Raw genomic sequence first — 15,000 nt, 5'->3', positions numbered from 1 at the left:
TCATCGGTCACCTGTGCCTGTTGCCATGAATATTGCCTCAACTTCAATGCCATTGATTCTGGTGAGGCTTTTGGGCCAACAGGCATGTGTGCCTTCAGGACGAACGTTGAGGCGATTGTAGAGCTCAACAACCTCATCTTGGATTCTTCTCCATCTTCTGGCTTGCTTGTGGACTCTCTTGTTGATCGCCTCGATCCTTTGTCTTGCATGGATCTCTTGTGTGGTGACTACTTCAGGAAACTGGATATTCAGAATCCATTTGCTTGCTTGGTTTTGAATAGTCTGTAGCTTCGTCATCTGCTTTCTTGAAATGATGTGGTTGGGCACTGGCGGGTGTTCCAGGATGGTCTGCACTAGGGCTTTATAAATGTAGAACTTGGTTTCAGGACTCAGAGTCTGGAACCTTCTGATCTGGCTCAGCTAATGTTTTGCTTTCTGTGCTCTTTCATTTATCTAAGGGAGAATTCCTTACATTGTTGCCACTATTATTGGACCTTTGCCGATTTCTATCTCTGCTGCCAGCATCTCATCAGAGTCGTCGAGAATCTTGTGTTTGATCTCTCTTCAGACTGCTATTGCTTTCCCATGATTTGCTTCTCAAGTCCTATTCCTCTGATAGCATAAATAGGGGAACAGTTTGAGCCTGTCTGTGTCCTTTAAACCATGACTGTTTACCAGGACTATATCTGCATTTAGGGCTCTGTACATGCCCGAGTTCATTCCTACGAATCATAGTCCACTTGAGGACGTTCTGCTGTACTACAGCGATGATGTAGTTCACTTTGATTTGGCTACAGGTCCATCTTCATGCCTCTCTTGGGACTCATCACAGCCATTCCTCCTCTTCCTGTAGGTTTCAGGGTCGAGGTAGGTAATGATCACACCGCCGAGATTTAGGGCGGCTGCCCTAATTCTCTTATCAATGATGCTGGCACAATCATCAGATTTTAACATCTGATCATTGTAGGAGTATTTCATCCTGCCATTCTTGATGTATTCTGCATCATCATCAATATTGCCGTTTGCCGGCTGTGTACAGGATGTACTATTGCTTTGCCTCTCGCTTATCTGGCCTTCTTTACATTCTTCCACCTGTGAGGGGATGGCACCCTTACATACTGTGTTACTGGTGCAGAGGGCTCTTCCAGAGGCATCTCTTCTTCAAGAACTGGCAGTTCAGGCATTTCTTCTTCAAGAACTGGCAGTTCAGGCATTTCTTCTTCAAGAACTAGCAGTTCAGGCATTTCTTCTTCGATTGCTTCTGGGTTCTGTTGGCAGCATAACCCTGAGGATGCCTGCCGAGTTCACCTCGTTTGGAAGGTTCATTTCCGGGAGGTTGTTTCGCCTCAAGGCCAGATTTGCTTCTTCTGCAAAGCAGTCAGATTAAGGATAGTTGGCCAGGTGCGCATGCATCAAAGAAATCAATGTCTTGACAGCCAGATTGTTGGGCAGCTGCATGATTGGTGGCTGTGTTTCTTTGATAGCCGTTTTTGTTATTTCGGCTGTGGCTTTGGCTGTCTTTTCGATCGTTTTATCGGCCTTTGCAGTTGCCTTTGCTGTGTTCTTGACCACTTCACTGAGTAGTCTACTCTCTTTCTGTGTTTGCTTTTCTTGCTTCTTTTCCTCAATCTTTGTTATATCCTTCCTTCTGAAAGGGCAGCTTCCTGAGAGTGTTCTATGATCACCTCCATAGTTTAGGCATTTTTTCATGGTGCTTTTGCATGCTGTTAATCAATGTCTGGTCTGGCCCTATTCACTGCATTTTTCTGAATTCTTCTTAGTACATTTTCCCTTGACATGACCATATTCGTAGCAGTTCATACACTGAATAACTCTGGTGAATCGCTCTTCCTCGATCTGGGCCGGTTAATACTGTAGTTGAAGAGGATGAGTCCTTGGTCCTTAATCTTTTTGGTTGTCTGGATATCTGGGAATCTTATCTCAACTATCCCATGCTGTGGCATCTAGTACACTTCGTTTATTTGTGTATTCAGTTACTTTGTCAGTTCATCCTTTATCTCTTCATTAGTGTGGCTGGTGATGTAGGAATCTACTTTTTTCACCAAAATAGTCATTTTGGCTTTCGTCTCAAGAGGCATCCGGGGGGCATAATCTGAGGACAGGAGTTTTTGTTGTGACATGATCTTGTCTGCATCTCACAAAGACTTGGGTAAGACAATGTAGCCATTTGTTGTGTCTATGATTCGTTAGAAGTGAATGCCATAGACAAACTTCAGAGTATTCAGTTCTTGCTTCTTGGTCAATGTCCAGATTCCATCAAGGTTTATTTTAATCTTGATGGTCGAAGCCATGGTACTGATCTCATAGCTTGGTACTGTCAGGGCAAAAGGTCCAATTCCTACCTATGTTGTCAGATTAAGTCCTATATCTGACAACCTCCTCTAATTTTCGAGGAGCCTAACCAGGTTGACAAGGTGGACCGTGTCTAGCTGGAGTTGGCAGGAGTGTCGGAGTGGCCTGCCGCCGTTCCCTAAGCCTAACTAAGGGACCCCTTTGAGACCCCGGCCTTCGCTGGGTAATCCACTGGCTTCGCCTTTGGAAACAAACGGCTTATCCTAATGCCGAAAAGTAGTGGTAAAGGACAGGAAGGACAGGTGTGTGCCTACAAGGATCTCTTGTAAAGCAACCAGATGCTTGGCTCAAGAGAGTCGAGTGTCAAATCCTTGCTATGAAGGTAATTCTTATGCCAGGTCCTTTGGCATAAAGGTAACTCTCTTGGGATTACGGCAGGTAATTTGGCATAAAGGTGACCTTTTTTGCTTGATTCTTCTTCTTGCTTGCTATAGGAGTGACTCTCTTAGCTTGGTGGATTCAAACTCTTCTTTGAAAGAGTTCTTGTAGCTTCTCCTTCTTCGATTAAGGCTTGCAGACAGGTGCAATTGGAGCAGGTGAGTCTGGAACAGGTCAGTAGAGTCAGTCAAAGTCAGTAACCAGTGAGTCAACTGACGAAAGAAGTTGAAGTCTCTCGAGTCTGTTCACTAATGTCCTGGTTGCCTTGTCAGGCAGCTCTCGGCTCCTCGGATTCAACAAACAAACTGGAACTCCCACCGAAGTGGAAGGGGACAGATAAGTTAGACGAAGAGTTGAGGTGAAGAAAAACAGTCAGGAAAATGAAGGAAAGTCGTAGTTATAGTAGTGGGAGGACGAAACTCCCTGTCTGACTTGTTAATTTCTTGAAGTGTTATGTCCACTCAAAATCTTCAGGGAGGCCTGCCAGGTCGGAAAGGTAAAAGTCTTTGTTGGTTGTAGCTCTTCTTGTTATCTGTGGGGGTGAGTAAGTTGAAGAGGGTTGGGAGGAAGGGGTCTGGAACTTGGATTGGGATTAGGGTTAAGGAATCTTTATTTTACTAAATCAATCTTAACTTAGTAAAAAAACAAAAAATTATTAGCATTTTTTTTTTTACATTCTTCAGCTCTGCCCACGCTGCACATCGCCGACCTCGCACGTCACCTCCCACTGCTATGCATGATGTGCCGTGCTTGACGTTGAAGTGGAGCCCTGTGGGCTAGCTTGTAGTCTCGGTTAAAAGGTGTTAAAAATCTTCATTCTTGAACTTCTTGAACTTGCAGGTTCTCTTGAGGTTTACTTCTCCATTCTTGATTTAGTCTTCTTTTAGTGTTCTCCTCTTCATAGTTGCCTCCTTACTTGGTCATCGGTCTCCTGTACCTGATGCCGTGAATATGGCCTCAACTTCTTCAATGCCATTGATTCTGCTGAGGCTTTTGGGCCAACAGGCATGTGTGCCTTCTGGACGAACGTTGAGGCGACTGTAGAGCTCCTCATCCTCATCTTGGATTCTTGTCCATCATCTTCTGGCATGATGGTGGAGTCTCTTGTTGATCGCCTCGATCCTTAGTCTTTCATGGATCTCTCGTGCAGTGACTACTTCGGGAAAGCGAATATTCAGAATCCATTTGCCTGCCTGGTTCTGAATAGTCTGTAGCTTCATCATCTGCCTTCTGGAAATGGTGTGGTTAGGCACTGGCTGCACTGGGGCTTTATAAATGTAGAGCTTGGTGTCAGTACTCAGTGTCTGGAACCTTCTGATCTTGTTCAGCTGATGTTTAGCTTTGAATGCTCTTTCATTTATGTGAGGGACAATTCCTCTTCTGCTAATTGTTAGCCCTAGTATCTTTCCTTTGTCACAGTAGTCCACTGCTTCCTCGTCCACTATCAGATCTGCTGTCTTGAACTTGGAATTTTCTCATGTTGGTTGAGATCTTCCACTGTCTTTCATATCGATTGATGGTCTCTATGGCTCTGGAAGTTCTGAGTGCCATCATCTCGATCGATCTCCCTTCGTACTTGATTATCTGAATGATGTCGGCATACATATAGTGATTGCTGCCATGTGATGGTTCAGGCAGATCTGCTGTATATATGGTGAACAGTGTCGGTGAGAGGCAGCTTCCCTGTGGAACTCCACTCATGAGGGAAATTGCTTCGCCGACTGTATTGCCGACGACTATTCTTGCACTTCGACTTTCAATAAAGTCGCATAGTAGCTTCGTCAAGGGTGTCGGGAGGTTCAGCCTGATGATCTTAAGTTTCAGGCCTGTGTGCCAAACTTTGTCGAAGGCTTTGGCCACATCTCTCAGAACCACATTGACTTGGTTCCTTTCGCTCATGGCATTGGCGATTTCTTTATATATGATTGCAATGGCTGTTGATGTTCCTCTGCCTGGTCTGAAGCCATGTTGCCTGGGATTTTGCAGATCGTTAATCTCCAGGTGATTTCGCAATCTTATGTTCAATATCTTTTCAAAGACTTTGCCTGGGACTTCCAGCAGAGATATTGGTCCGTAATTCTCCACTTTTCTTAGATTTTTCCCGGCTTTTGGAATCATCCTGACTCTTGCTTCCTTGAAGTGGTCATGGAAGTAACCAGCAGTGAGAGAGGCATTATATATGTTTGCCAGTCTCAGCAACATCTTGTTTGGAAGATTTTGCAGGATTGTTTTGTTGATCCTGCTTTTGCCTGGAGCAGTTCTATTCTTGAAACTCTGAATAGTTCTTTTGACATCTGTGGGGTTGATCTTGGTCATTAGTGGATCTGTGGGATCCAGTCTAGTGAAGTCAGAAGCAGCTTCTGGATATAGGAGGTGGATGTGCCTTCCTATTTCCTCTATGATGGTCTCCTCGAAATCACTGTCAAAGTTTTCTTCTTCCTCTTCAGTAATTCGAAAACAATTTCTCCAGTAATTTCTAAACAGGATTTCTTGTTCTTCTTCATGAATCTTCTGATCCTGTTCGTTGAGGAGGTAGCTACTACTGTTTTCACTTCTTCCCATCAGTTTATTCCTGACCAGAAGGACTGTGGAACTTTTCGGTCCCATTCCACTTTTTTTAACAAGCTCTTCCCACTTGTCATTTGCTGCTCTCCTCCAGTGGTTAGAGAGTTCTCTTTGTAAGGTTCTGTATCTTGCTCTCAGGTCTTGTGTCCATCCATGAATTCCTGCATAGTGCTGCAGGTGATTCGACTGTATATTTAGCAGTCTTACTTCAGGTGTTTGCCTTGGATGGGGTATAGTCCTGTGGTTGCTCTTGGGTACATGATGCTCAAGTGCTGCTTCAACATTACTGTACCACTTTTGGACTTCATCATCAATCTCTTCCAATGTTGCAGTCCTCAAGTTGGCTGCAGGCTTGGACTGGAGTTCATCCTTGAATCCTCCCCAATTAGCCATTCTCAAGTTGAATCTGCTACAGTTTAGGATTTTCATGATTGGGTTGGATGATATCTTGAGGATGATTGGCAGGTGGTCACTGGTGCTTGCAGGGCCCGGTTCCATCGTCACGTTGTGGTGGGCTTGGTTATTGCACAGTGCAATATCTGGTGTGGTTGCTGTATTCCCTGTGATGTAAGTAGGGAAGTCTGGTCCCATGTGGATTAGAACCATTCTAGCAATAGCATTGCCAACCTGGTTGCCTGCTCTATTGTTTAGCATTGGATGGTTGGCATTGAGGTCTCCCACTATGTATGCGGGTAATCTTCGTCGAAGTAGACTGTACAAGTCTTGCAGTGGAACAATTGCCCTTCTTGGAGACAGATACATTGTAGCCACTACTATTGGACCTCTGCTGGTGTCTATCGCCATTGCCAGCATTTCATCAAAGTCATAGAGAATTTTTTATTTCTCTTCTGACTGCTATTGCTATGCCATCACTTGCTTCTCCAGTCCTGTTCCTCTGATAACATAAGTAGGGGAACAGTTTCAGCCTGTCTGTGTCCTTCAAACCATGACTGTTTATCAGGACTATATCTGCATTTAGGGCTCTATACATGCCCGACAGTTCGTTCCTACGAACCATAGTCCACTTGAGGACGTTCTGCTGAACTACAGTGATTGTGTGATTCACTTAGATTTGGCTGCAGGTCCATCTTCATGCCTCTCTTGGGACTCATCATAGCCATTCCTCCTCTTCCTGTAGGTCTCAGGGTCGAGATAAGTGATAGCCACACCAACGAGATTTAGGGAGGCTCCCCTAATTCTCCTATCGATGATACTGGCACATTCATCAGATTTCAGCTTCTGATTATTGTAGGAGTATTTCATCCTGCCATTTTTTATGTATTCTGCAACATCATCATCAATATTGCCGTTTGTAATGTTTTTCTCGGCAGTGTACAGGATGACTCCTACAGCTTTGCCCTTTGCTTCCCTGGCCTTCTTCACATTTTTGCACCTGTGGGGGGATGGCACCCTCACATACTGGGTTACTGGTGCAGTGGGCTCTTCCAGTGGTGGCATTTCTTCTTTAAGAACTGGCAGCTCTGGCATTTCTTCTTCAGTTGCTTCTTTGGGGGTTTCTGTGGTTTCGGTAGGGAGCATAACCCTTAGGATGCCTGCCGAATTCACGTCATTTGGAAGGTCCATCTCAGGGAGGTTATTTCGCCTCAAGGCTAGCTTTGCTTGTTCTGCAAAGCAGCCTGGTTGGGCAAGGTTGACCAGGTGAGCGTGCATTAAGGCAATCAGGGTTTTGACAGCCAAGTTATTGGGCAGCTACATAATGGGTGGCTGTGTCTCTTTGATAGCCGTCTTGGTAATTTCGACTGTGGCATTGGCTGTCTTTTCGATCGTTTTCTCGACCTTTGCTGTAGCCTTTGCAGTGTTCTTTACTACTTCATTCAGTAGTCTGGATTTTTTCTGTGCTTGTACTTCTTGCTTCTTTTCTTCTACCTTTGACATCTCTTTCCTTCTGATAGGGCAGCTACCAGAGTGTCCTATGTTCGCCTTCACAATTTAGGCATTTTTTGGAAGTGTTTTTGCATGTTGTGAACCTGTGTCCAGTCTGACCACATTCACTGCATTTTTCAGCATTCTTTTTTGTGCATTTACCCTCTGTGTGGCCATATTCGTAACAATTCATGAATTGAATTACTCGAGTGAATCGTTCTTCTTCGATCTGGGCCGGGTTTATGCTGTAATTATACAGGATCAGTCCTTGGTCTTTGATCTTTTTTGCAGTCTGTATGTCATGGAATCGAATCTTAACAATTCCATGTTGTGGCATCTTATAGACTTCATCGATTTGCAGGCTGAGTTGTCTAACCAGTTCCTCTTTAATCTCTTCATTAGAGTGGCTTGTAATATACGAGTCCACTTTTTTTTTACGACAATAGTCATCTTAGCTTTTGTCTCAAGGGGCATCTGGGGGTCAAAGCCTGAGTTCTTAAGCTTTCGTCGGAATTCTGGTGACATTATTTTATCGGCATCGGTCAGAGTCTTTGGCAAAACAATGTAGCCATTCCTTGCATCAATGATTCTCAAGAAATGGATGCCATTTCCAAACATCAGAGAGTTCAGTTCCTGCTTTCGAGTCAAAGTCGGGATGCCATCTAGGTTTACTTTAATCTTGGTAGTCGAAGCCATGGTTCCAAACGCATAGCTCGATCCTACCACTGCAAAAGGTCCAAGTCCTGCCTGAGTTGTCAGATTAATTCCTATCTCTGACAACCTCCTCTTATCTCTGAGGAGCCTAACCAGGTTGGCTATGTAGACGGTGTCTAGCTAGAGTTGGCAGGAGTGTTAGAGTGGCCTGCCGCCGTTCCCTAAGCCTAACCGAGGTGGCAACCTCCGAGTGTTTCCTCCAGTATCCCAACTAAGGGACCCCTTTGAGACCCCGGCCTTCGCCGGGTAAACCGCAGGGTTCACCTTCGGAAACAAACGGTGTTATCCTAACGCCGAAAGTTGTGGTAAAGGACAGGGGGGGACAGGTGTGTGCCTACAAGGATCTCTTGTAGCACCGAGGTGCTTGGCTCGAGAGAGCCGAGTGTCAAACCCTTACAATGAAGGGATCTCTTTTTAGTATGCCAACTCCTTCAAGATGTCAACTCCTTGGCATAAGGGGTCCCCTCTTGGGATTAAGTCAGGTAATCCAGGTAATTATTCTTCTTCTTGCTATAAGTGTTACCCACTTAGCAATGTAGATTAAGACTCTTCCTTAAAAGAGTTCTTGTAGCTTCTTTTGAGGCTTCTAAATAGCTTCAGCTGGAGCAGGTAAGATTTGAGAAGGTGCTGGTGATTGAGTGTGAGTCTTGAGTAAACACTGATGTAATTGAGTCACTGATTGAGTGGAATTGAACTGACGAAATTTTCAATAAGGATAAGCCAGATTTGCGGAGCAGATGCTACGCCGGGCTTGTATGCAGTGACGCGAACCCGCCTGTGCCAGCGTGTGCTGACTCGTGAGAGAATGTGCCAACGAGTGTTGACTCGATCTGAGCTTGGTCCTTACCCAACGCAGTGCCCAGCCACGTCAGTAACCGCCAGGTGACAGTGGAAGCTCACGAGCCTGGGCGGGACTCGATCTGCCGACCACGGGGATGTGAAGTCGACACGCTACCAATGAGCTAACCAGACGGCTGACGAAACTGGAACTCCCACCGAAGTGGAAGGGGACAGTTAAGTTAGACGAAGAGTTCAGGTGAAGATAAACAGTCAGGAAAATGAAGGAAAGTTGTAGTTAAAGTAGTGGGAGGACGAAACTCCCTGTCTGACTTTTTAAGTTGTTGAAGTGTCATGCTCACTCAAAACCTTCTGGGAGGCCTGCCAGGTCGGAAGGTGAAAAGTCTTTGTTGATTGTTGATTTATTCTTCTTCTTCTTATCTGTGAGGGTGAGTAAGTTGAAGAGGGTTGGGAGGAAGGGGTCTGGAACTTGGGTTGGGGTTAAGGATTCTTTATTATTTATTCAATAAATTATGTAAATAAAAACCAAAAAAATATTAGTATTTTTTTTTTTTTTTTTTTTTTTTTTTTGAAGCGTGATAAAGCAGAAGAGGAAGTGGTGAAAGGAGCTGGAGAGATAGTGAAAAGAAACTTGGGAGGAGATAAAGTGAGAGTTAGAAAGTTAAGTATAGTGAAGAGAGTATTAGCTTTTTATTGGAGGTGGTCTTGAGGAGAAGGAAGTTGAAGTGAGTAATGGAAGTGTGTAAAGTGAAGAGGAAGTGATGAAGGGAGCTGGAGGGATAGTGGAAATGAAATTTGCGAGGAGATAAAGTGATAGAAGGAAAGCTGAGAAAGGTGGAGAAAGGAGAAAAGATAAATTGTAAGACCAGGAGAAAGAAGTCAGAGAATAGCTTGCATGTGCGCCCTTAGTAGCTGAACAAAGCCCCGGGTCAACCCCTCGGGAGGCAGCCAGAAACCAGAACACCTAGAAGGCTATTTTTTAAGGGATTTTTTTTTTTTTTTTTTTTTCGGTTTTTAATATTCTAAAGCTCTGCCCACGCTGCACTTCGCCGACCTCGCACGTCACCTCTCACTGCTATGCATGATGTGCCGTGCTTGACGTTGAAGTGGAGCCCTGTGGGTTGGCTTGTAGTCTGGGATAAAAGGTGTTAAAAAATCTTGAGTCTTGACTTCTTGATTGCAGGTCCTCTTGAAGTTTACTTCTTCATTCTTGACTTAATCTTCTTTTTGTGTTCTCCTCTTCATGGTTGCCTCCTTACTTGATCATCGGTCTCCTGTACCTGATGCCGTGAATATGGCCTCAACTTCTTCAATGCCATTGATTCTGCTGAGGCTTTTGGGCCACCAGGCATGTGTGCCTTCTGGACGAACGTTGAGGCGATTGTAGAGCTCCTCATCCTCATCTTGGATTCTTGTCCATCTTCTTCTGGCTTGATGGTGGAGTCTCTGGTTGATCGCCTCGATCCTTAGTCTTTGATGGATCTCTCGTGCAGTGACTACTTCAGGAAAGCGAATATTCAGAATCCATTTGCCTGCCTGGTTCTGAATAGTCTGTAGCTTCATCATCTGCCTTCTGGAAATGGTGTGAGTAGGCACTGGCGGGTATTCCATGATGGGCCGCACTAGGGCTTTATAAATGTAGAGCTTGGTTTCAGTACTCAGTGTCTGGAACCTTCTGATCTTGTTCAGCTGATGTTTAGCTTTGGTTGCTCTATCATTTATGTGAGGGACAATTCCTCTTCTGCTAATTGTTAGCCCTAGTATCTTTCCTTTGTCACAGTAATCCACTGCTTCCTCGTCCACTATCAGATCTGCTGTCTTGAACTTGGCCACAGGAATGACTTGGAATTTTCTCATGTTGGTTGAGATCTTCCACTGTCTTTCGTATCGATTGATGGTCTCTATGGCTCTGGCAGTTCTGAGTGCCATCATCTCGATCGATCTCCCTTCGTACTTGATTATCTGAGTGATGTCGTCGGCATACATATAGTGATTGCTGCCATGTGATGTTTCAGGCAGGTCTGCTGTATAGATTGTGAACAGTGTCGGTGAGAGGCAGCTTCCCTGTGGAACTCCACTCATGAGGGGAATTGCTTCGCCGACTGTATTGCCGACGACTATTCTTGCGCTTCGACTTTCAACAAAGTCACACAATAGCTTGGTCAAGGACGTCGGGAGGTTCAGCCTGATGATCTTAAGTTTCAGGCCTGTGTGCCAAACTTTGTCGAAGGCTTTGGCCACATCTCTCAGAACCACATTGACTTGGTTCCTTTCGCTCATGGCATTGGCGATTTCTTCATATATGATTGCAATGGCTGTTGATGTTCCTCTGCCTGGTCTGAAGCCATGTTGCCTGGGATTTTGCAGTTCGTTAATCTCCAGGTGATTTCGCAATCTTATGTTCAGTATCTTTTCAAAGATTTTGCCTGGGACTTCCAGCAGAGATATTGGTCTGTAATTCTCCACTCTTCTTGGATTTTTCCCGGCTTTTGGAATCATCCTGACTCTTGCTTCCTTGAAGTGGTCAGGGAAGTAGCCAGCAGTGAGTGAGGCATTATATATGTTTGCCAGTCTCAGCAACATCTTGTTTGGAAGATTTTGCAGGATTGTTTTGTTGATCCTGCTTTTGCCTGGAGCAGTTCTATTCTTGAAACTCTGAATAGTTCTTTTGACATCTGTGGGGTTGATCTTGGTCATTAGTGGATCTGTGGGATCCAGTCTAGTGAAGTCAGAAGCAGCTTCTGGATATAGGAGGTGGATGTGCCTTCCTATTTCCTCTATGATGGTCTCCTCGAAATCACTGTCAAAGTTTTCTTCTTCTTCTTCGGTAATTCGGAAACAATTTCTGAACAGGATTTCTTGTTCTTCTTCATGAATCTTCTCATCCTGTTCGTTGAGGAGGTAGCTACTTCTGCTCTCACATCTTCCCATCAGTTTCTTTATTCCTGACCAGAAGGACTGTGGATCTTTTCGGTCCCATTCCACTTTTCGAACAAGTTCTTCCCACTTGTCATTAGCTGCTCTCCTCCACTGGTTAGAGAGTTCTCTTTGCAACCTTCTGTATCTTGCTCTCAGCTCTTGTGTCCATCCATGAATCCCTGCATAGTGCTGCAGGTGATTCGACTGTATATTTAGCAGTCTTACTTCAGCTGTTAGCCTTGGATGGGGGATAGTCCTGTGGTTGCTCTTGGGTACATGATGAGCAAGTGCAGCTTCAACATCGCTGTACCACTTTTCGACTTCCTCGTCAATCTCTTCCAATGTTGCAGTCCTCAAGTTGGCTGCAGGCTTGGACTGGAGCTCATCCTTGAATCCTCCCCAATTAGCCATTCTAAAGTTGAATCTGCTACAGTTTAGGCTTTTCATGATTGGGTTGGATGATATCTTGAGGATGATGGGCAGGTGGTCACTGGTGCTTGCAGGGCCCGGTTCCATGATCACGTTGTGATGGGCTTGGTTATTGCACAGTGCAATATCTGGTTTGGTTGCTGTGTTCCCTGTGATGTAAGTAGGGAAGTCTGGTCCCATGTGGATTAGGTCTCCATCAGCAACCATTCTAGCAATAGCATTGCCAACCTGGTTGCCTGCTCTATTGTTTAGCATTGGATGGTTGGCATTGAGGTCTCCCACTATGTATGTGGGTAATCTTCGTCGAAGTAGACTGTACAAGTCTTGCAGTGGAACAATTGCCCTTCTTGGAGACAGATACATTGTAGCCACTACTATTGGACCTCTGCTGGTCTCTATCTCCATTGCCAGCATTTCATCAAAATCGTCGAGAATCTTATGTTTGATTTCTCTTCGGACTGCTATTGCTATGCCATCACTTGCTTCTCCAGTCCTGTTCCTCTGATAACATAAGTAGGGGAACAGTTTCAGCCTGTCTGTGTCCTTCAAACCATGACTGTTGATCAGGACTACATCTGCATTTAGGGCTCTATACATGCCCGACAGTTCGTTCCTACGAACCATAGTCCACTTGAGGACGTTCTGCTGGACTACAGTGATGGTGTGATTCACTTGGATTTGGCTGCAGGTCCATCTTCATGCCTCTCTTGGGACTCATCATAGCCATTCCTCCTCTTCCTGTAGCTCTCAGGGTCGAGATAAGTGATAGCCACACCAACGAGATTTAGGGAGGCTGCCCTAATTCTCCTATCAATGATACTGGCACATTCATCAGATTTCAGCTTCTGATTGTTGTAGGAGTATTTCATCCTGCCATTTTTTATGTATTCTGCAACATCATCATCATCAATATTGCCGTTTGTAACGGTTTTCTCGGCAGTGTACAGGATGACTCCTACAGCTTTGCCCTTTGCTTCCCTGCGAAGGATCACTATCATACATCGACGTCGACCAATCACGAGTGACCGGAGCTGCGAGGGGTCACTAACATACACCGACGTCAGGGCGAGCATCGGGCGGTGCTTGCCCAAGTGCACCAACCAATCAGGTCGCATGCTGTCTCTGACGTACGGTGTGCCCTCCTCGCGAGTTGGGTCCTCGCGTACCTGACCGGTTATATCGACGTGCCTCCACACACACACACACGGCGTGATATCCCTCAAAAAATACAACATACACATTCATATGTATCTATAACAAAATTAATCCTAGCTAATTTCGCAGTTGTGACACACACACACATACCTACATATGTGTGTATGTGTGTTTCTGTGTGTTTCTGTGTGTGTGTATAATGTATTAAGTTTTTGAAAATCCCCACTAATGATATTCTGTTAACCCAAATGCCAATGGAAATTAACCAAATTTTGTATAATTGTGGAAGAATCACCAGGGATACATACACACACACACACATATATATATATATGAATATGCGTGTGTTTGTATGTGATGAATGGAATTAGCTTGTACTTCTGATATAACCCGTCGAGATAACGCCCACGATCGGAAGTAGTTGTAGTTCATACATACATATATATATATATATATATATATATATATATATATATATATATATATATACACATACATATATATATATATATATATATATATATATATATATATATATATATTCATATATATATAAATATATATATATATATTCATATATATATATATATATATATATATATATATATATATATATATATTCATATATATATAAGTATATATATATATATATATATATATATATATATATATATATACATATATATAGATATATATATTCATATATATACATATATATATACTTATATATATATATATGTATATATATATATATATATATACATATATAATATATATATATATATATATATATATATATATATATATATATATATATATATATATATACATGTATAAGAATTTATATATAAATATATATGAATATATATATATATATATATATATATATATATATATATATATATATATTTATATATGAATTCTTATACATGTATATATATATATATATATATATATATATATATATATATATATATATATATATATATATTATATATGAATTATATATATATATATTATTATATATATATATATATATATATATATATATATATATATATATATATATATATATATACATGTATAAAATTTATATATATATATATATATGAATATATATATATATATATATATATATATATATATATATATATATATATATACATATATATATACATATATATATATAAATATAAATATAGATCTATATAAATATATATATATATATAACATACATATATACATATATATATATAATATAATATATATATATATATATATAATATAATATATATATATATATATATATATATATATATATATATATATATATATACATATATATATATATATATATTATAAACTTCATAGAATGCTTTCATAAACTTAAAGATTCGATTCCAAGAAAGTAAAATAAAATTTGACGATTTTTATGTGTACGTATATTTGTCTTGGCTTAATGATTCATATTTTTTTTTTCTTTTTCTTAACTTTGACTGAAACATGGATCCGCATTTGGTTATGTTTAACAGGTAGTCCATTGGATTACACCAACTGGAAAGATGGCGAACCTGATTACCACCTTGGCAACGAAGACTGCGCTTATATGGATGATGATGGTTTCTGGCATGCTGTTCATTGCTATGGAAAGGCAATGCTAACCTGCCAGATGTATGTAAGGGACTGCTGGGAAGGTTATGAAGACCAAAGGTGCTTCACTTTCACACATTGATGAATGATCTTTTGCTGTATTAGTCTCTTTCTAAACATCTGTCACTTTTACTT

At 42.1% G+C, this 15,000-nt stretch overlaps 1 protein-coding gene across 1 annotated transcript in view; it reads left to right on the top strand.

Moving 5' to 3' along the window:
• Positions 1–15,000, top strand: part of LOC147467802 (uncharacterized) — a 41,669-nt gene that overhangs the window by 25,664 nt on the left and 1,005 nt on the right. Inside the window, exon 7 of the mRNA XM_086556660.1 lies at positions 14,748–15,000. This exon is cut by the window's right edge and continues 1,005 nt beyond it. Within this exon, the coding sequence (XP_086412786.1) occupies positions 14,748–14,947 (200 nt within the window). The 3' untranslated portion in view covers positions 14,948–15,000. The remainder of the gene's footprint in view (positions 1–14,747) is intronic.

Source organism: Penaeus japonicus, unplaced genomic scaffold (genome assembly GCF_977035675.1).
Source record: "Penaeus japonicus unplaced genomic scaffold, GWHDUDI00000001_assembly GWHDUDI00000033, whole genome shotgun sequence".
Lineage (NCBI taxonomy): Eukaryota > Metazoa > Arthropoda > Malacostraca > Decapoda > Penaeidae > Penaeus > Penaeus japonicus.
This window is presented reverse-complemented; position numbering and strand designations above follow the sequence as displayed.